Source organism: Xiphophorus couchianus, chromosome 4 (assembly GCF_001444195.1).
Source record: "Xiphophorus couchianus chromosome 4, X_couchianus-1.0, whole genome shotgun sequence".
NCBI lineage: Eukaryota > Metazoa > Chordata > Actinopteri > Cyprinodontiformes > Poeciliidae > Xiphophorus > Xiphophorus couchianus.
In genome coordinates this window covers 20,993,960-21,016,793 of record NC_040231.1, presented here as the reverse complement: position 1 = coordinate 21,016,793, position 22,834 = coordinate 20,993,960, and the positions used below count along the sequence as shown (strand labels likewise).

The 22,834-nt window shown below is 36.9% G+C and overlaps 2 protein-coding genes and 1 long non-coding RNA gene across 3 annotated transcripts; 1 reads left to right on the top strand and 2 right to left on the bottom strand.

The window, feature by feature from the left end:
- On the top strand, window positions 1-20,216 carry LOC114143392 (uncharacterized). The gene is made up of 3 exons (XR_003595237.1): window positions 1-1,631; window positions 5,058-5,063; window positions 20,205-20,216. It is a non-coding gene; the product is annotated as an uncharacterized LOC114143392 (long non-coding RNA).
- Window positions 7,128-14,120, bottom strand: LOC114143390 (high-affinity choline transporter 1-like). Its single transcript, XM_028015361.1, has 9 exons — window positions 13,789-14,120; window positions 12,887-13,112; window positions 12,528-12,641; window positions 12,085-12,240; window positions 11,818-11,966; window positions 11,479-11,622; window positions 10,862-11,015; window positions 9,133-9,350; window positions 7,128-9,038 (listed from the first exon to the last, which is right to left on the bottom strand). Exons 2-9 carry the CDS (start codon window positions 13,068-13,070, stop codon window positions 8,367-8,369), a joined length of 1,791 nt encoding a protein of 596 aa, XP_027871162.1. The 5' UTR covers window positions 13,071-13,112; window positions 13,789-14,120; the 3' UTR covers window positions 7,128-8,366.
- On the bottom strand, window positions 15,981-22,834 carry arl6 (ARF like GTPase 6). Its single transcript, XM_028015363.1, has 8 exons — window positions 22,631-22,834; window positions 21,226-21,374; window positions 20,888-20,949; window positions 20,660-20,728; window positions 20,491-20,585; window positions 20,036-20,165; window positions 19,765-19,820; window positions 15,981-18,128 (listed from the first exon to the last, which is right to left on the bottom strand). Exons 2-8 carry the CDS (start codon window positions 21,343-21,345, stop codon window positions 18,103-18,105), a joined length of 558 nt encoding a protein of 185 aa, XP_027871164.1. The 5' UTR covers window positions 21,346-21,374; window positions 22,631-22,834; the 3' UTR covers window positions 15,981-18,102.

Here is a 22,834-nt window from a genome sequence, read left to right as displayed (position 1 = left end):
TAAACCCCCATACCAGCCTGAAGGCTTTTCTTGATTTTAACAGATATTCTCCCAATAACTTTGACCAGCTTCTCTGGTCCTGCTGGCTTCCTCATGGTGGGCTGCAGCTCCAAGGGGGTCTGCTCATGTGGCAGCTACACTGAGTACATCTGGTGCTAATGAGCTGATGGACCCCGACACTACCAGCAGCATTGTTTCACTGTTCTGATTGTGTGTTTAATATTGGCCTCAATTACCCAGAACATCTTCTTCCACATATTACCTGTAGGGCTTGTGGGAGATATTAAATGGACTTAACATGACACTCTGTCATTCTCTAAGTGAATAGCAAAACAAAAAGTTAGTTGCAGTAATGTCTGAAAACAGGCACAAAGTGATTAAAGAAAGTAAAACTTCCAGACCCTCTACCTGCACCTCAAAATCCAAAAGGTTTCCTTTGGCCAGTCTTAATCTCTTGGAAGTGTCATTTTTGATCAGATGTGGCCTTTTTATTGCAGGCTGAAACAAGATAATTAGATGAAAGAGGTTGTAAAACTTATCCACCTCCTGAAGGAAAGGAAGGAAAGTTTCAACTCATTCATGGACCTCATAAGAAAGTTCTCTGTCTCTATCTCTAATGGCTGTCATTTCTGGGATTCAACAGCTCATGTAACCAGCCCAATGGTCTTTAATTGAGCTTTAGATTTTTAAAGTTTGATTTACATACACATTATGCCATTTTTTTTTATCTTCATACAGACTTTGCATTGATTTCCATTCATTTATCATTCATTTATATGGCCTAACTTACTCCTTATTCCTAACCATTACTAGTACATGCTAAACCTTAAACCTAACCTAAAATCAATTCATGCCTTCGTCCAAAACCTAACTCCAAAATGGCTTTAATTTTCTTGTAATGGGTTCTGGGCTTTGGGCCCCATAAGGAGCGATAAGTCCTCACTATTTTAGTATTTGTTTGAAAAATTTTATTTTTTAGGTGAGAAATCCTATAAACACACAAGTTTCTATTTCTACCCATATTAGGACTTTGTATTGACATATATTTTCCTCTTGAGCTTCAAATATCATATGTACATTTCAGACTAATAATTTCAGAAATGTCCCTTGGTATAAATGCTCTATTAGTGTTAGAACTGTAAATATCTTTTTTCCCATATATACTCATCATTAACTTTAAGAACTGCGAGATTCTTTTATTTACTTCTCCTATGTGTGTTTTTGTGAGAGATGTCTGCAGGAAACTGATAAGCGTGCCAGATTGGAAGCAGATACCAGTCACTCTGGAGCCATAACTAAGAGCTGCTCTTAGTAAAACACCTAAAGGCTAAAGGTCAACGGTTATGACCTAGGGACATGAGAACTGCTTGAGACCTCACATGCATTAAGACAGGAGATTCATTGTATAGAAAAGATTTATGACTGTGTGTTAGCAGTTGGGTTTTTTATCTGCCCCTCCCTCCTTCATCATCTGGTAACTTGTCTGTGTAACCAGGGTTTCCCCAATGATCAATAAAAGGAGGAGAAGCAAGAGAGGATTTTTAGAGCGAGTTTGGAGACTGTGAAAATCAGACCCTCCTCTTGCTCTCCTCGCAAGTAAAATCCAATTTATTTGTCTCTCTCTTCTTTTTGTCAATGTGTTTTAAGGTTGAACCTGACAATTACTTTCTTTAAAATCTATATTTTATGTCAAGAAATTGTAATAAAATCAGGACAATTTCACTATAAGAATCTATTATGATACTATTTCTGCCATATTGCCCACCTCTGATCTAGCAGTTGCATTTTATTTCTGCAGAAAGGAAACATGTCAGTCTCCACTTCAGAATAATGTTGATTTTAAATCATTATCCTGTATCTGAACTGAATAAACTACTGTGCTCTGACTGAGAAATAGTTTTAAAGCATCACAAATATGTAATTTTCTTCACAACTCTTACCTGAAACATTGCATGTGCGTGCACACAAACTGATCACGTGACCGCTGCTTATGTGGGTCTTTCACATGACGTAGCTGTTTGTTGACCCATTTGAACTCATTCTTTATGAGAGTGGACATTGCTTTGTGTCTTTGGGTGAGTGTGTTAGGCAGAGTGAGAGAGAAAGCACGGTAGAGAGCGTTCTTGTCACCTCTTCTCAGGGTTACATCTGCATCCCTGTGCTCTTCAATCAGCCCTAATGGACCTTCTGGCTCAGACTCAACCGGGACTCTGATTGTGATCCAAAAGACACTCAAATACACACACGTAAATGCGCACACATTGTGCAAAGTAAGACTGGGCGTGGCTCAAAGCTTATGTACGTCGGGATGAGCTAAGAGGTAAAATGACCCTTTGAGCATTTCCCCAAGTCTTTGTCCTTTGTTACTTCACCTGCACTTCCCTACAGTTCTTCTGTTCTACACTTTAATTTTACATTAGCTAATTAAATGAAATAGATGAAATGACAATTGTCATTCAAGTCCACTTGGGCCTTGGCTTTCATCTTAAAAATGTTCTAAAGTTTCATGATTACCAGCTGAAAACTACGTAAAATATAAGGTTTATTGTTTCAAATGGTCCATCTTCCTTCCTTTTGTCACTCCCTATCAGCCTCCTCATCAGGGACCTTCGGAGTAGCTGTGTGTATGTGACCGCTTCACAGCGGCCGATCCACCCTGCTTTTCTTAGCGGCTTCATTCAGAGGGTGAGCAGGTCCTCTGGGGATAATGTGTGCTTTCCTAAGTGTGTGTAAAGGAGTGTGTACATGGCCGCTCGATTATTCTCTCCACTGATTTTCAATGGTATAAGAAAAATGACAGTCCATCCAAGGCACTATCCTCCTTTCTGTGTTAATAAAAGAGATGGCCCTGCTTTACAGACATGCTGCAAAGCAGGGCAACACTACTGGATTTAAAGTAGAGGAATACTGGGAAACTTCAGATGTTTTTGGACAGATTTAGTCTTTTTTCCTGTTTCGTGTAAATTCAAAGACTGTCAAACAATTAATATTTCAGTGATTTACTTTCCTCAATAACATGTTTCATAGAAGACAAACTGTACTGCAAAACCAAAAACCATTTGACATGAATGTTATTTTATGCAGATGTCAACAATCCACAATTATACATGCAAATTAAAATCCGCTAAATGCTTAAAAATGGATTATACTTTTTTGCAAGATAATGATCTCAGATTAAACAAACAACAAAACACATTAACCAAAAATTATTTTCAACAAAATTATTGGTGTTGCAATTTTACATTTGCTATAATTCCTAGAAAAAACATGTAAAAAAAAAAAAAAACACTTTTGATTAATACTTTGATTTTTAAGATAATTCATGTGTCAGCATTTTTTATTCAAAACTCCTGACTTTGTTTCCCTGTGGTACCAAATCAGTGTGAAACAGAGATCTGCTTCTCCTAACACTCTTTAAGTTGAAAAATAGAAACTGGCAGTCAGTCATGGCAAATGTGTCTTCATCTTCATAAGTCAGGGAATGGCTAAAAAAATAGCAACTTCCCCAAATTTGGATTCATTACAGTGTAAGCGATACTTAAAATAACTGGAATTACGAGAAAGAGGCCAGATGACGACCCCTGTTTATTTTGCCAGAGATCATGATGGGTAGATAAAAATCCCACCCAAACCACTTATAGTTAGAGCTAAGATAACCACAAGAATGAGTGGTATGTTGGGGTCACTGAGTCTCCATAATAACCTTTAGACACTATTTTGTTATAAAGACATGACAGGAAAAAAGTATGTTCAATCTTGCCGTCACAAACTAGAACCACAGTTTTTGATCAGCTGAAATTCAGATTGAGCTTTTCCACACATTCAGTGTGGATCTAACAGACAACTATTTGAAATATTGCCATGAATAGATATAAATGTGTGGATCTGTGATGCTGTTGGTCTGAATCTTATATTCTTCTTCCAAACTTAGAACAGCTGTAAAACTGTAAAGACTTACCCTACAATTTTACTATAGAGTTTCTGAAAAATAATAATAAAGAATTAATGGCAAATCTAACTGGAAACCCAAAACAACAGACAGCAGTGTGTTGGACTTACATCACTTTTGTTTATGTGCCTACTCAAATCAGTTGAAATAATAGATTACTGAGAGGTCAAATAAATCAGCTCATCTTAACACAACACACTGGAATAATCTCTTAAAGTGGACATTTGCATTGATGTAACTTTGACAGGAATCTCCACATAACACAGTGATCATCTACATTAAGATTTTCTTTTGGTTTGTTTCTTTTATCCATTATCCACATACTGACCATAATACAATAAAAAAAAGTATTCGCAACCACCTACTGGAGGTGATATCACTGACAAAGTGTCAGTGATCCTGAGTGAAGCTGATTCACAGCTCTGACTTATTAAGAATTACTGAACTTGCAGATTGTTAGAAGCCTGTCTCGTTCCTGTGGTGAGCTCCAGACTGTGTGCACCTGCAGCCGACCCGAGTGGAGCAAGGCTGCTCTATAATCAGGTTCCCCTGGCTGATTTGATTTCAGCAGTCGCTGTGTTCGTTTTGCTGTAGATGCTCCTCTGCTCCTTGAAGGGACTAATGGAGGAGATAGGGAGATATATGGGAAACAATCAGGCATGACATTATCGCAATGTGTGTGTGTGTGGGTGTCCAACACCATGCATACTATTAAACAGCTGCACGTTCATCCCAAAAGACAATTTTTGCTCTCATTTACATCAATATAAGATGGAGGCACATTTTTACATTTTTATTTATTTTTTTTTTTTACCTCTCCTGCTTCCTCACCCTTTCCCAGTCTTTCATTGACCTGACTTCCAATTAAATTACAGGGGACATTACTTATGAAAGACATAAATAGAAACCTGCCATCATGATCATTGTTCCTTATCCTTATTTGAGATATGGAAGGTCTTGTGACGCATTGTCCTGAAAGGAGATGCAGAGACCACACCCAGTGGTTTGAATGCAGTCCCATTTAGTTATAACTGTAAACACAACATGTTGAACCTTTGCTGTTCAGAACTCGGGAAACTTAATGGACTACAATTTTATACTTGGTGAGTTAAGTGTTATGTTATTGATAAATAGAACATGATTGTGAAACTAAAGTATGATCTCAGGAACAATTTAGTGAAGCCCAATGATTTAAACTTTAAACAAATTAGCTTTTCTTGACAAGTGTGGCTATCTTAGTGCATAGATCAGTCCATACAAAATTGTAATCTGCTTCAAAACTTTTACAGTCCAACTAAAACTGCATGCTCATCACAATAATCCATTTGAACAAGTGCTTTGCTACCTGGACATCCAGTTTGCCTCGAGCCATCTCTCCAAAGTCATCTCCAGTTACAACACATCAGATGTTTACCTAAATGTATCATCCACTGCTGGTAATCTCATCACAGAAATCCCTTTCTTTTCATTTTTATGGAAGAAAAAAGGACTGTAACAAATTAGGAAAGACAGGGTCAGATCATGCACAGCAAAGAAACGTGCTTTCATTTAATTTCTCTAATCATGCCGCCTGCTCAGTTTGACTCAGTTTGACCCCTCCTTGAGCTTCTTTTGATTTTCAGATATCTGACCATCTTCAAGCCTGACTGAAAAGAGATACATAGGATGTTTTTACAAGAACCTTACCCTCCCCATTACTAAATCCAACATTTTAAAGTATTTTGCCCACATAAAACACAATAACATTGTAGGATATTATGAACATAACTGTGGCTGTAGCAAAAAATGTTTTGGTTTGTATCTAAACGTTCCACACAAACCATCCCCCATCAGTCTCCTCTCCTTCTGTGAAGCGCTAAAGAAAAATGGATCGCCTGTTGGACAAGCGACAGTTTAGTTTCATAATTGTTAATTATCATGAGTGCTCTGAGAGTCACTTTCTCTGAATGGAGGCAGGAATCTTTCCCCCCCCACCACCATCTCTCCTTTTTATGGGATTGGTCTAAGTTCTCAAGGACATCAAAGAGGTCAATGACTATGGGGGAGGAGACTCAGGGAATGCGTCAAAGACTTGCATCATTTCCTTGCATCCAGGTTGGCGAATTCCATGAAAATGGTCGTTGGTGGGCTTCTTGCCTCCGCCTTTCATCCATTTTCCCTGCCTGAGCAACAGCGACCCCACCCAACCCTCCCTGGCTCCTCCCCTTGTCCAAAGCCAGAGAGAGTACAGCACTTAAAGTAAATAAGCAGCAAGGAGAGCTATTTTAAGATACTGTCTTTTACTGTGGACAAGGAGGGGGACAAAGATGCAAGCCATGCGATTGTAATTTTAGTCACGTCTTTCGACATGTAGTCTTCCTCAGTCCTACTCGCTGAACGGCCCAACAGACATGAAAGAGCTTGGAACAACATATTTGTCCCGTTTTGAACAGGAAAAAAAAATGAAAATAGAGATTTTAAAAGACCAAGGCAATTGGCACTACTGGAAATCAAGCCTTATATCTATCAACTTTAGACCTAAAGATAAACACAAACAACATTAGGTGACGCTTGAGAGAGATGATTCAATCAGAAAGCAACAAAATAAAATATGTGAAGAAGTTCTGCTTTGCAAAACTGAGTCTGAGGTTAACATCTTTGGTTTAGATTAAATACACTGTTATGGCATAAAGACTTGGGTGCATTCTGTTAGTTGAGCTTCCCATCAAGCCTGAAGATTTCCTGGATTCCAAGACACATCAGCAATTATGCAAATGTTTGACATTTTTCTAAATATTGTTGAATGAAATCAAAGAATTTAAAATAAGCCTTTACCTTAGGTATTTGGCCATTTGAGTCAGTATTTTTCTTTTTTTTAACAAGAAGGTTTTTACAGAAAATTTACATGTTTTGGAAACTTTCTGTCAAAAACATTCTACAGCTTTCCCTTTGCTTTTAAGAAGAAGATTTAAACTTTATATACTAACAAGAAGTTCTGAACCTTTTTTATCACAACCTCATCAGTACATACCAACAACAAAAACAGTATGCACACATTAAATAAAAATATGGTGAGTCTTGGACTTTTTCAGTTAATTTGGTTTTTCAAAAGGATCAAAAATGCAGATGATCTCTGTTTTGTTTGTTTGTTTGTTTGTTTTTTTATAAATCATAGACCAATAAAAGCAGCTACAAAGAATTTACTTTGGCATATTTTATCGTCATCTTCACTCTTTTGAGTCTTTATTATTTTGTATCACATCAAAAATAAATAAACATTTATAATGAATGTTTTTTTTTTTGTCGCATATGGATAATTCAAACAGCAATAATTGTTTCTCTTACATATGTTTTACCCTTATACAGCATGTATACAAATACACATGTCACAAGAAAATAATCTATTCATTGCTTCTGCAAAAACAAGTAACCGGCAGAAGGTAAGTCAGAGCCTGCAAACACAACGCTCTGCAACATGAAGAAGGAGAAGAAGTGTCCCATTTAATTTAAACCAGATCTTCTGCAGATTCTACATTCATTGTAAAGTCTTTCTTACTCCAGTGTGGTCAGAACAATGAAAGCAAAACATCTCTTTTAGGAGCATCTTTAAGGCAGTTGAATACAAGTTCATCTAAAACACCAACCTTTTTTTTTTTTTTGACTAAACTGTTTCTACGGCCAACATTAATGAGAGCAAAAGCAAATGCTTCAGCCAACTATAATAATTTCTGCTTGGATATTTTTGATTCACTTCATTGCATTTTTTTCAAATCACTGTTTGTTCTTTAGTAAGAGCATAAAATAATAATAGGAAATATAGTGGTGTTTCTATTCAAAGAAACACTTCCTTTTTAAATCAGCAGCTTCAGATTTCACCGTGAACCACTGACATATTGAAGAATAGATGCATTTTTTCATAATTACCTACAGCTGATCTATTCTACTGCTATAGTTATCATCAGGTTACATTGCAATTGCTGCATGTGTGTGAAGTTGTATATCTTATTGCTTTTTATTAATTCCCTTCCAAACAGTAGTTGTGCTGTCAATTCTTATAAATGATTAAAAGATATTATTTGTCAATTGTATTACATTATTTTGGATGATAAAGAGAAATCTGAAGACTTTCTTTTCTTTAGTGCTGAATAGTCAAATAAATTGGACTTATCATATACCTCTAACCCAGTTAAAAAGGCATGAGGTATGCAAGGTGACAATGTATAAGTGCGTTCTATGTATATATTTAAATATGTAGGTGTGATAATCAGAAAGCGGCTATAATTAGAGTCTAATATCCTGACATGTGGCTCTTATCCAATTAAGTGGGATGTCCGAGTACTTTAAAGTCCAGAAAGAGGATATTTTCTTCTTGTCTCTTGGCCTCCTGCCAGTTCAGTCAGGTATTCTGTCTTTACATTTTTATGAAATCCAGGTTTTATTATTCTTCGTTATGTGAGAAGTCAGGGCTGGACTCTTCCTCTTCCTCTTCAACTGTTTCCTCTGGCAGCGTGTCACGGCGGGTAAAGGCGGCTGCCAAGGTCACACTCAGCCGCGGTTTGACAGGCGCTAACTCCGACAGCCCGATGTTGTTGCCTCGGGTAACAAGAGTAGTTTTATCCATTATTTCCCCACTGCGGCTGGACACCACGGCATCCAGAAAGTCATATTTGTATGAAATCTTTCCGCTCTCGAACAAGTACTTCGCCAGGTAAGAGAAAACAAAGTTGCCGAAAAAGGAGGCCAACATAGAGACAGTCTTAAAGGGGAACCTCTGTATGATAATTTCCTCCATTTCGTCTGAGTCCTGGTGCTTCCGCTGCTCGGTTGTCCAGCCTGGGTAATAAATGAAAGGAGGCAGGTGCAGGTAGGGCTCACCCCCGCCTATGCGCAGCACCAGGCCAAACATGTACGCAGCCACCGAGCCGTACGTGTTTGTACCTTTGACGAAGAGCACGCTGAGGAGCTGCGGGAAGATGATGACATAAACCAGATCTGAGCTCAGGTACCAGAGGCCATAAACCGTGCCAGCGCCCAGGGCCATCAGGGTGGCAAGGCCGCCAAATACAAAGATTGTGATTCGCATCACCCACACAATTTCACGGTCGGATGCCTTGGAAGACAGAAAATAGACATAAGCAACTAGATAGACAACTTCAGAAAGAGGCAATTAGTAACGAAATCCTTGTTTATGTTCCTGAACTTACTGACTGTCTGAAGGCAAGCTGGTAGATGTTTCTTGCAAACATGGAGCTTGCAGACAGAATGGAGGAGTCTGCAGAGGACATGACAGCGGCAGACACAGCGCCCAAACCGAAGAAAGAAACAAATGGCGGACAAAGGTGCTGCAGCACAATGGGGAGAATCATTGCTGCTTCATCTTTGTCTTTAGGGGCTTCACCACCATAACTGGTCATGTTCCAGTCTGAGTAAGAAAAATAATCATTAGTTCTAATGGACAAAGACATGCTCTGTTTCAATTTTTGTAGATTAAAAAACAGGAACAAACTTATTTAAAATTATAATTTAATTTAATGCATTTTCAGTATACAATCTAAAACATCCTTTATCCCTGGTAGAGACAATCTACTGCAGTAATCTCTTATTGAACAGTTTGGTGAAATCCAGAATTATATTTCAGTATATGTGTTGAGATGGGAAAAAAAATCCCATTACAATATTTACTTTTAGCAGAATATCAGACACATGGTTTGAGCATGTAGAGAAAGATATGTACCATTCTTCTTAGTACAATCTCTCTAAATGATCCAGAGCCCGGTTCCTCTCTTATGTTTATTTCTCTTCAGTTCAAAACAGATTTTTTATAAGATTAAATAAGATTGTTCAGGGTCTTAGATGCCTGTGAAATGATGCTAAATGCTGTCTGATCATTTCTAAGGTCAAACACTGATGCTGGACAAGAACACCTAGCTTACAGTCTGGACATTTATTCATCCTAAAAATTTTCTTTTGGGTTATGGTCTGGAATCTGTGGAGTTCACTGAAACCAAACTCAGTCTGGCATGTCTTGACAGCTCTTGTTTTGTGAACTGAAGTGCAGTGATGATTGAAATGAAAGGGGACCAAACCGGTCCCAAAGATGAAAGGATAAAATGATCCTAAATGTCAGATACATCTCTCCAGACAACATGTATCTATTGCTGAAGAGCCTGTTGGTACTTTACCCCACTGAATCAAACATTTTGCATCGGATTTGGGAATGTGTGGCTTGGTGCTGTAGAGACAAAAACCAAACCATAAAGCTCTGCAGGCTAAGACCTCAAGCCAATCTGAGAGCCACATGAGGTTTGAAGACCAGTAGTTATTGACTCTGTAGAAACTTAGCAACTCCTGCATTCTCTGTGCCTTTGCACAGTTGTGCTATACAATTAATTTTGTTGCAAAAAAAAAAAACTATTACATTTTTAACTGCAAGATTTTTTTCTGTGTAAGATTGTTATTGCAATAAAATATGAATACATGTTAGGGTTGTGAAAACAAGGAACATATTGGGATACCAACGTGTGTGAAGGGTCGAATCTGGACGCAGCAGAACATTACGTTTGTCTGTTCATCTTTCTTTATTTTGGTTGTTTCTATTTGGGCCGTCTTATGGCATTAAGCTGCACATATTGAGCAAATTCATAGAACATGATAGAACACATTTGTGTCATCACTTCTCCGTGGAAGAATCTGACACCTAAAAATCTGGAGATCACAGCACTAATTTGGTCCCTTGCCTCGCTCTAATGCAATATTTACAATCCAGCACGGTTATTAAACGGATTGCTGCTTCATTATGGATGAGGTGAACCAGCTGCTATTTACCAGGTTTTCTTAGATCTAAGGGCAACAAGAACCCACCCAGAGCCTTCCCCAGCAAAACAAACACACAGGTGAACACAACCAGAGAGTGTGTATGTGGATGTCTCTAACCTGTGGAGGCCCCAATGGCTCCGATGAGAACGGAGGGCACGGCCATGACAAGGCATCCAAACGCGGCCAGGAAAGAGAGAACCTGTGCATAGGTGGCGGAGGAGGCAGATAACACCCTTTGGAAATACACTTGCCAAGGTATTCCTCCCAGCATCTGCAGCATAATGACCACCAGGAAAAACATATTTAAAATCAGGTCCAGGATTGTGAAATCTGAATCTGAAAGCACCAAAGTCACAAATTCATCCTGCTCTGTAGATTTTAAAAGAAAGAGAAAATGAATATGCTGAGAGACGGTATTTAAAGTTCAAAATATGGAGGGGAGGACAGAGCAGATTTCTTAAGTGTAAAGGAACAATTAAGTAATTTCATAAGGGAATGATTGTGTTGGAATTAATTAATTCTTTACTTGGCCAAGTGTCTAACAATGTAACAAATTTATTTACTGAATAACTTCTAGATTAACAAATGAATAAAGTCAATTAAGTTCATCTACTTTTAAGCTAAACCCAACAAGATTAACACATTAAACAAAGTTGTTGATAAAATCATTTTGCCTGTATTCTGGAGTTTTAAGGTCTAATATTGTGAGACGAATAAACATGTAGAGACAGTACCAGAAGACAGAAGTTGTCAACCCACATCCAGGTGTCTTCCTTCTTGATGCTGCCTCTCCACGGCGACTGATAAACCCTCTTCACTGCAGTGACGGTGATGTCTGACACCGCAGCATTAGTCAAAGCAAAAGGGACGCTGATCCACTGCAAGCAAACAGACGTCAGTAAATACACAGGAAAAACAACACAAACTAGGAACAGAAGAGTTTTAAAACACATTGAATTTCTTTCTAGGGAAACATGAACTTAACATCAATGCATTTCTGTCCATTTCTGTCTATAATTCTGAGAGAGATTGACCAATGCATAACATTAATCAAATACAAGTCCTGAACTTACAAGGCCAATAAAGATACAAAACAGCTGCACCACATCCGTGTAGGCCACAGAGTACAGTCCTCCAACCAGGGTGTAGAAGATGGCTATGAGTGCAGAGATAACCACTGACATCTTGATGTTGATGTCCACAATGACACTCAGAGTAGCACCTAGGTCAAGAGCAGGTCAAAGGACATCACAGCCCTTGTAGTGTCAGAAATTCAGATACATTTTGAGGTATTTCCAAGAACATTTTTGTTCTGCTGTGTGCAAAACACGTGGACTTACCGAGGGCGGACAGGATGGCAGCAGACCAAAAAATCTCACCCATGAATGCAGGTATGAAGAGAAGACCACCCATGCGCTTCCCATAAAGTTGCTGGAACGGGTCCAGCATGGTGACATAACCCCTGGAGCGCATGGGCTTAGCAAAGAAAAGACCACCTGGGATAAAGAGGGAGAACTTGATGGAAATACATTTCAGAGCCCATGTCTTCAAAGATTCTAAACAAAAAATGGATCTCAATGAAATAAAAATTATTATTACTTTATTATTACTTGATATGTATTTAAATGTTACCACTGAAAGGTGAACAGAAGAGCACTTGAGACAGTCAGTCTAAAACTCTTATTCAAATATGTTTAGCCTATAAAGTAGTGCTTTGGTTTGTATTCCTTCCACATAATACATTTTGCCATTTAAGAACAATATACTACTTAAAAAAACTCACCAACAACCAGACTGAGAGCATATCCAAATGGGGCTTGAGCCCAAGCCAAGCCGTAGTCGGGAAGATACACATACTCAGCTGTGCCATTGATGTATCCTCCACCCACCCAGGTCGCTGCAAATTACACAAACACGTCACTGAACGTAACTTAAATTACAATTATTTTGGACCGAAAAATAATAATAAAAAAAAAAACTCTCAAAGGTAAGGAATAATTCTAGTATAAACTAAAAACAAAATGTTACATATTTTTTACACAATTCAAACAAAGTTTGCATCGAAAAAAGTCGCTCTTTAAAAATATATCCCAGAACTAACACAACAAGCCAGTTTTAGTGTTTAGTTAACACAAACTCCACCTGTCATTGTGAATCCACCGACAAATAGTCCGATGTCTCTCCCTCCGACCATGATGGTTTCGCTGCGGTCGGTGCCCTCCGCCTCCCCGGAGTGTTTGTTCTTCCATGCCGCCCAGATGCCCACGAACAGAATGAGGAGATAGAAGACCACGATAGCCACAAGCCCCTCTGCATGGATGGTCATTGTCGCAGTGGTCTTCTGCTAGGAACGGGAGGACATGAAGACCTGCAGAGCAGCAGAAAATATAGTTATGATGTTATGCGCGCCTTTGTGTTTGTGGCAAGTGAATTATCAACATAGTTTGGGGTTTGTAACACAGTTAGTTTTTTTTGTTGTTGTGTTTTTTTTTTTTTTCTTTTTGTTCCGATTTGAAATACTGACCAGACACGCTGAAACCTGGTTGAAAAATAAATACGGGTCTGAGAAAGACCAATGAATAATTTTCTTTAACCACTACGTAAATTACATGGATTTAAATATTAAATTGAACTTTGATATATTTTGTAAAATTACTCATAAAATTTGGTGATCCTATCATTACAAATAAGACGGAAATGGTTTCATAAGAAACCTTGAATATTAGTTTTTTTTCTTGTTGGTACAAATTCCCAATACAAATAACTGAAAGATTCAATTAATCCCCCCCACCCAAAAAAATCTAATATAAACTATATTTAAACAAAACAATTAACTCCGCATTACTATATTTTTGCTCTGTTAAATAAGTCATGTTCTTTTTGTTAATTTCATTTGGCTCTTTGTGGAGGATGTGTGTGCGTAAAAGCCCTATTACGCACAGAAATACTAAATCCAAAGAAGCACAAATTATGATAAAAAGATCCCTTCTTTGTGTCTTTCTTTCTTAGTTTCTTTTCCATATATAAAGGACTCCAGAACTTACCAAAAGTCTTTCCAGAGTCATGCGTGTGGGCAGATGAGCAAAGAAAACGAGCATCACAGTTCCAGCAGCATTGAAATACGCGTCCCTCTTTGAACGGTGGGCAACTGTAAAGCGAAGCGGCGGTGGGGGTCTCTCGGGTGACTTGCTGAGGCTTATAAAGGGGGCAGATGCCGTCAGAGGACCGAGACACGCGTCAGAGAAACCACCCGTCCCTCTTAATGAGCACCTGGAGAAAAAAAAAAAAAAAAACGTCACGATGTCCGGGCTGATGTTACTGGAAGAGGGTCGAAATTCCTTTACTCAATAACACTCTTTCCTCACCGGAAGGGTCACGAAAGGAAGGTTGTTAAATGCGTCGCATCACGCTTCGAATAATTACAAATTTGTGAAGGATTTTTGTTTTGTCCGCTTCTGATGCTACTTCTTTATACTCAGTGCAAACAACTCGTAAGCAACACAGTTCAGATTACCTTCTGTTAGTCAGTAACACTATTTGCTTTCCTTTGTTCATCTGAAGGATGCTGAGAACACACCATCAAGAAACTCTGGAGGGATGAATATGATATTATTAAAACATATAGCCAGGAATTACAAACACCCTCTCAATGAGAAAAATTCAATTTCCTCTTTTTTTTCCTGTGATCAAACGAAATCGTGGATAAAACACTCCCCACATTTAAGCAATTAGACCAGTCTTAAGTGTGTGTCTGCCTCTTCCCTTCATGATATATATCTTTGAGCTGCGTCTACTTAATGGCCACTTCAACTTGCGCTCCGTTTATCTGAACAAGACTTGTCGAAACTGGCAGGCATCCAATTAGGAAGGGTCCCGAGCATGCAGTGAGGTTTAATGATGCAATCTGACTTTTTAAAAATCCTTACACACATACACACAGCAACAGGAGAAAAAGAAAACTGTCTTGGAGAAGATGCTTATTCGTCATGGTAAATGGTGGCAAATGAGCAGGACTGTCTTAGAAGTCAAACAGAGCGATTCAGCACCATGGAGAGAGACCAAAATATGTAGAACAGGTTATACAGGGTGGGCCATAAGTTTAAATACATAGGAGAATGTAACCTGTATATTTATTTTATATTTCAGATACCCAAGAAGATGCGTTTGACAAAAGAGCAAAGAATAGAAATTATACTGCTGGCTGGATCGGGAAGCAGTCGCATGGTTGCACGAAACTTTAACAGAAAACGAACGAGCATCACACACGACACTGTGGGAAAACTTATTTCCAAGTTTCAGAAAACTGGAAATGTTGCAGATCAACCACAAAGTAGTGCAAGACGTGCAGCGATTACAGAGTCCCACAAAAATAAAAACAGTTGTCCAATATAAAATGTTTATTTTTTCTTCTATGTATGGAAACTTATGGCCCACCCTGTATGTGGGAGTGATGATACAGGACATCTATGTTGATATTTCATATTGCTTTTATGTATCATTAAAAACTATATTACATATGGACATTTAGCTTTTACAACAAATATATTCATGTAGATGATAAAAAATAGATTTGAGCTATATGTTTATAAATATTAAGCTTTTCTTAAAGTTTGTCACTAATTCCAAAACTATTGAAATGAAGCCTTAACTCATGTTTCTAGTTAGCAGTTAATACGCACAGTAATAAAACATTCTGCACTGGCAAACTACATTATATGTTTTTGTATGGCCGCATATTTAAAATCTATTACTAACATTACATGCGTTACACACAAACCAGCTTTTGGATCAAAATACAATTATATGTGAGAACTTTTGAGAGCTGAATGATTCTGGGAAATATTTATGCCAAAAAATAAAAGATCCGGCAGACAGCTGGAAAATCTGCTAACTGCATGTTGGACAGATGGTTGATGCAGAACCTGGAGGCACTTTTAAATCAAACACTGAATCTTAGCTTTGGCATTCGTGTGATTTGTTTATATTAAGAATCCCATTAGATATAATGCACATGTCTAGTGCATTTCTGAGCACAACTATTGTAAAACCGAAAAAAATTATATTGTGTTCATAGAAAACGTTTCAACATCTGTAACTTCACTGATTACATTCAACCAAATAATTTGTTCGGAGTCATAGGACTGGAGGTTTAATGAGCAGCTGTTGCTGGCAGCTCCACAAGATCTCTAAAAAAAAAGCCTGAGTAAAAGGAAGAGAGACGGAAAGAGACGCAAGATTTGGAATAACATCTGATATATGAACATTACACCTGAACATGAAGAAATGTTGGATTTCCACAAAATTTATTATTTGAAAATTAAAACACAGAATAGAATAGAATAGAAACAGGCCTTTGAAAAAATGCAGTTTCAGCAAATAATCTAGAAATGATATCAGTTTAAAATATAAAACATTATTAATCAAGGACAGTTGACCTTCAGAAATGATCTGAGATCTCTACAAGATACTGACTAAACTCCTTACAGCAAGTCAAGATATTTTACAATCACAGAAATATTCCAAATCCACATGGTTTCCACTGTTATAGTAAGGAGGAGTTTTCTTGATTTGGTTGTTTCACAGATGAAGCGCTGAAGAAAAAACATTGTCTGCTGATGTATGAGACTAACATGCTCCAGCTTTTCACAACGAAAACAGCATCAGAGGGTCAGATATAACATTTTAAATAACTAACATAAATTACAACATATTTTGCTATGCTTTCCTGACAACTATCACAGACTTTTAGCATATGTTCCCTAACTATCTAAACAAATTGACAAGGTTTTGTTAATAGTTTAGAGTATGTTCTATGTGTGTGAGGGTGAGTGAAGAGCTTTGAGGTTCTCTGAACTTTATTAGCTATACAAGTACGAGCTACTTCACATCTACCATTATGTTTTACAAATACCTCAATAACTCTTCGATATGATTGTTACTGAAACAGCTACCTCCATCTGCACCATTTTAGTTACATGTCATTCACATTAAGGAAAACATCTTTGACAGACCACAAGCTGTAATTAGTTAAATAAAGTCTTGCTTTTGGAACAGTTACTTTCTGAGTTGTTGCAGGAGGGCAACATTAAAAATGATGATAGAAAAAGTTGTTTCCGTTTCTGTTTGGCTTTTGCTGCTAAACCTTATTTAGCCACAATTCACAAACCTTTGACAGAGCATAGATAAAGAATTAAAATAAAGAAATGTGTTGATTTTAATTTAGTGCATTAAAGTAAATTATTTCTTAGAAATAAATGCAACCTAAAGCCTTTGTAGCTGCCACTTTTAAATCTATGAGCTGTTAAGCTTTTCTATCTATCTATCTATCTATCTATCTATCTATCTATCTATCTATCTATAATACTGATTAATTCTAACCAAAAAAGGCTTAAAAACACAGAAAACAGTTTTAGAAAGCAGGGCTGAAGTAGCCTAGGCTAACATGGACGAAACAAGCTGCTTTTATGGCCAGCTCTAGGTCAGTCTATATAAAAAGATCAAAACCTTAAAAAAAACAAACAACAAAAAAAAAACTATCTTTTGTATAGACTGTAATTTTATGCTTTCTTGTCTGCCTTTGATTCATTGAAGTACTGAGAGTGAACTGAAAGCAGCCTTTTTGAATGATTACATCTTGTTCAGTAGAAATGGAATCAAGCCAAAAAGAACAGTGGCTGGAATTTAGCTTTGTAGAGACTCGTTTTGACTTATATTTGCAGTTTTCACCTACTTATTTCACATCTGTATATATACCAACTTAATATTTGTATATGACCATTACAGCTAACTATGTTGTATTTAAAAGGGCACATTACAATTGGTATTATTACACATGTATTATATTTCCTTTAAAATAGGTAAATTTGTTACAATTTCTTTTTCATTTTTCATTTATTTTTTGTTTTATTATCGTAGAGAAACTTTGCTTAAAATTGAGCAGAGCTCCATTCTAATTTATGTGAAGTGAGGACAAAATGCCTGTTATTAGTGTAAGCACAAAACAGCCAATGTAGTTTTGAAAAAGGCAGGGATCTGAACACATTTAGCCTCTTTCTTCTTCTGATTCCCAATGATTTTACAATGAAGTCAAATTTACCCAAACAACAATGCATCTTAACAAATCTTAAACATTTTATAGGAAGCATTTACCACGTTCACCTGCTGCTTTTTGTTCACTTCTCTAACCAAGTGAAACTCTGGTCCACTTGCTTTTTGGACATTTGCATTTTTTTGTTTTAACACTGATATATCATCAGAAACAGCATCTGCTTCAAGTGGTGCCTCAGAAACAGCAAAACAATTATTTAAAAAAATATCTGTGAATCCTGGTGTTATTCTGGTGGTTGCTCCTCATGCGCTCATGTTTTCATTGTTTTGATTTGATCTAGGAAAGGAGGAAAATGGTTATTCAGCAAAATATAACACATATGTACAGTATTTTAATAACAGACAGCTGTTTCTTTGAATTCTCAGGATTACCAAAAGAAAACTGGACAAAGATGGGTCAGGATGAAGAGTTTACATGGTGGGTTTAATTTAAATCTAATGCTGAACATACTGCATAAAATAATATCTACTGTATGTGTTTAAGTAATATTCATTTCAGTAATGATACTCTTCAGGTACCACAATCCCTTCATGGATTTCCTATTAGCAAGAGCCAAGAAGACTAAGATCAAATTGTTTGATACTATTAGGTTTCTAACTTAAATACACTGCTTCATGTAAACTCATGTACTTAGGATACAACAACATAGGAAAGGGAACCAGTTATAAATCCTAAACAAATACAATTCAACAAAAGTAGTATTAAAAAGCAACCAGTACTCACTGTATAATTTGATCTATGGAAGGATTTGAATGAGGGCATTAAACATGACAGAAAAAAAGACATGGACATTCTTGGAAAATGAAACATATTTGTAATGAACATGCTTTGGAGAAATAACTCCGTCTTGTTAAGAGATAAAGACATCTTGAAATTTTAGATATCTATAGGTCAAGATAGCAATGAGAAAATGGCAGAAACAAAGACACTTCAATAAATGATAAGACAAAAATGGTGTAATAATCCTCATTCACATGACTGCTCCCTGTTATTGAGGTTAGAACTAAATGTCTCATTGTTTTATCTCTTCCTCAACCCACAACCACTCCACCTACTTAACCTGATATAATAACCATTTCTTAACAGAACTCTAACTAGGTTGGAAAAAGTAAAACTGGAGTATTACTGTGGATAGAAAACTAATCTGAACAGCTGCAGTTACATTAGAAAATAGGCAATAACAGTAGCGGTGGGTTAATTTGATATTACAACAGCTGCTTCGAATAAATTGGCAGTCTGGTATATTAATTAACCAAATAAATAAAAGCACTTCCCAATCTTTCTAACTCTGTTCTGTGTATGAAAACCAGCTGTGAGAAGTTTTTCCTCAGTTTTGGAGCCTAATTAGCCTGACCATTGCCTTTCTATGCAATTCTACTTAGTTATCATCTGCCTTCAGTGATCCACTGGGATTTCTCCCATTGACCTGGATTTCTCCGGTTGAGTTTTAACCTTACCAATCAAGAAAACAGAAGGAGGAGTTGTGACTGTAGTTTGGTAATGACAACAGAGGAAGTGCACAAAGCCATTCAGTTCTTATTGGTTAAACTTTCAAATTTTGAGGAATTAAAGTTGGAGCAAGAAAAATGTACAAGACAGTTTATTGCTGGAAAATATGTCGTGGCCTTACTCCCCACTCATTGTCACAGCCAAACGTTAGCCACTGGGTAAAATCAGATTCGATATTTTAAAACTTCAACAAAGTCTAAAAAACAAAACAAAAACGTGGAATATGACCAAATGTGTGTTTTTGTTATTTTATTAGATTTTGAATGCTATTCTGGTCTCAAATGGGCTAAAAAGTAATCATGTAAGAATAAAGTAGATAGCAGAGTAAACTTCATATTAATCTAGGGGGAAAAAACAATCATACAGCATTTTAGTCTTCAATTATGCACATCAGGTCTCTTACCTTGCAGCCAGTCGACTCCTTCTTGTAAACCGTCTCCTCTGATAGCATCAGTGGCACTGGAAAACAACAAATTTGTTCTGAAAAGCAAAAACCTGCAGCCACCCAGGCATTTCTACCAACCATGCAGAAAAAAAAACACTTTTAAGAAATCCCAAAACATTTTACAAATATCTATGACTACATTCCTGTGGTTTAATAGTTATGTTAGATTATTATTAGTAGAGTACAGTTTATGAGACAAGTACTTCAAAGAGTTTTAATCTGTTCATACCAGATGTACCAGGGCTTGTCTTTGATGTTCTCCAAACAGAGCAGCTGTGAGACCTTGACAGAAGACAGAGCATCTCTGACATCCATTTTGTTAGCAAAGAAAAGGATGGGGATCCTCCTGTGTTTAATATCTGCAGCAAAACGGTGAGCAAAGTGTAAACAACCCACAGTTGTGATGCTGAATAAAAAAGAACAATATTTTGACACTACTGCTTAATATTTGATACAATATCGCTTAGTATGTGTTCTGCAAAGTGGTCCACTGTGTTTCTCACTCGTGGAATACATTGTTTTCCATTCACACACACATACATACAAAGAAACATAAAATGGGTTTGGAGTCATTGATGTTTGTATCTTTTTATAAAATATAAACCAAAAATCTGCATTCATATTTGTATGGTTTAGACACAGAACAGTATAAAAAACTGTGTAGACAAATAAGAAAGAGCTTACCGGGATGATTTAATAATGTGTCCAATTCTTCTTTGGCTACAACCATTCTTAGCTTGTCTGCACTATCAATGACAAATATTACAGCCTGCCCTTCCCTGAGAAGAGAGTAATGGGAATAAAATGCATGTATAATCACCAAAAAGGCAAAAGATTGTATGTGTGCACTCACTTGTAGTAATGTTCCCAAAGATTCCTGTATCTGCCTTGACCGGACATGTCAAAGACGGTAAATGAAAGACTGGAGAATAGAAAAAAAATAAAACAAATAAAGTTGGAAACCTAAAAGTTATCACAAGGAGCAAATATTCTATCACTTATTAGATGAAATGTTCAAATAAAAACAAGGTGGTAAAACAATAACACATTACATTTTTACTATATGGCATTGAGTATCTACCTGGATGTCTTGAACTTCTCTACACTGAAGCCAATTGTTGGAACAATGTCTTGCACCTGGGCCTAAAAGAAAAAGACTTTCAGGAATGGCTCAAAGGCAAGCTCACACAGGCAATGTTCATTTTATTGTCATGTAAGAAAGGATTTTTGTTTTTTACTTAATTCCATTGTAAATAATGTTGTGCAACAGCAGATCAACATAACTACAGGACAGTCTTTTTGTAAAAAGACACTTTTTGTGTCTTTTTAAAACACAAACAGAACACATGCACAGCATATATCAGTGCAAGCTGTATTAAATACAACAAGTGCACACATTTCACTAGATCATTAACTTACATTGGAAGGCTTGAGTTTGTTGATGATGGTGGTTTTGCCACTGTTATCCAGGCCCAGGCAGAGAACATTCACCTCCTTCTTTAAGCCCAGCCATCCGACCAACTTGTCAAATAGTCCCATTGGCTAGCAAGCAACCATCGGCTGTGAGCCTTCAATGAAAAAAAAATTAAAAGTTAGTAGGTTAAAATTACAAATAAGAAGAGGTAAAGAACAGAAAATAAATCTGTAATAGACACAAGTTGATCACACTTTCCCAGCTGCAATGATGATATGAGTTTTAATGAACTCATATTTTTCTCTTCTTTTTTTTCAGCTATCATTATGCGCCTTCCCCTCTTGTGACCTTTAGTATCTCAAACAATGAGATTTAAATAAGATGTAGGTGGGTAATGTCTATCCAACAGGCTAAATATATTAATGCTTTGAAGAAAGTGGATCTTTGGCTACTAATATTATACCATATTATATACACTACTTTAGAAGAGTCCTATTCAACTACCAAAATGAATTAATATAGGGCCTTTCCATTCATTACGGCTACTCAACAGCTACATTCATCCAGTCACACTTTAAGAATGGAAGTTGTCTAATTTTGATATTACAATCAATGACACCTGCAACCAGCTCTGATTAAAATTAACATGTACTGTGCAAGTGCAAAAACAGATGCATCACACTGATCTGGATGCTAGCTAAAATGTTTTAAGGAAAACTACAGCCTCCTTTACGTTTAGAAAAGCCCAGTGTATCCTAAAACAGAGCAAAGATCAATGTGGAATAGAAATTAACTAAAAAGAAATCTCTCGTACTGTTACGTTCAGTAGTCCATATCCCTCATATTAGCTGACCCATTCAGAAAATATATTCATGGTGCTAAGAATCTTTCACAAAACATATCATGCAGAGCAAAATAATCCTTTGATTAATAATGAATGTACAAGGAATTCGTTTCTTTTAAATAGCAACCACTTTATTTTCTATGAACATCAAACTAACATTTAGCACACAATTGTATTTAAATCTATATGTAATTATGATTATATTAGTAATTAAAAAAAGAATATAAGAGCATTATCTACACACATAGGTGTTTGGTGGCTCTACCCAGATTTGGTCGCATTTACTACACGCTAACAGCTATTTAATCTGTTAAGATAGTCGCTAGCAAGCCACTGCTAACCGTTAGCTGTTTGAAAGTTAACTACTTCAATCATTTCAATACGACATAAACAGTGCTTTCCGTGGTCTTTCTACAAAAAGTTCACAATATCTTTGCACTCTAAATAAGCCAAATGTAGTTATGCAATTGTAGCTAATACCAACACCGCTGTTAGCCTAGCTGCGATATCGCTAACTTTAGCCCGTATTATCCTGTCGCAGATTGTTAAGTAGAGCTGTAACTTACCTGTAAATCGCCCGTGCTATGTTGCTAGTATTGGGTCAGCTAGTGCAGTCCCAGTCTTTGTATTTAACTAACTGATGCTTCATTCATTTCTCTGATGCTCTCTAATACTACCTAGAATAAAAAATATAACTGGACATTTACACTACGTTGCTGGGAGACCACTGTCTTGCCGCTAGGTTGGATCACCGGGGCAACGGAAAGCAC

Coding starts and splice junctions, on each gene's coding strand:
- LOC114143390 (XM_028015361.1), bottom strand. CDS start 13,070: ATGACCATCCATGCAGAGGGGCTTGTGGCTATCGTGGTCTTCTATCTC. Junction 12,642..12,886: donor CGGTGGATTCACAATGACAG/GTGGAGTTTGTG, acceptor TGTAATTTGCAG/CGACCTGGGTGGGTGGAGGA. Junction 9,039..9,132: donor AGCTTGCCTTCAGACAGTCA/GTAAGTTCAGGA, acceptor CTGTCTTCCAAG/GCATCCGACCGTGAAATTGT.
- arl6 (XM_028015363.1), bottom strand. CDS start 21,345: ATGGGACTATTTGACAAGTTGGTCGGATGGCTGGGCTTAAAGAAGGAG. Junction 20,729..20,887: donor GAGAAGTTCAAGACATCCAG/GTAGATACTCAA, acceptor TCTATTCTCCAG/TCTTTCATTTACCGTCTTTG. Junction 20,586..20,659: donor CTTTGGGAACATTACTACAA/GTGAGTGCACAC, acceptor CTCTCTTCTCAG/GGAAGGGCAGGCTGTAATAT.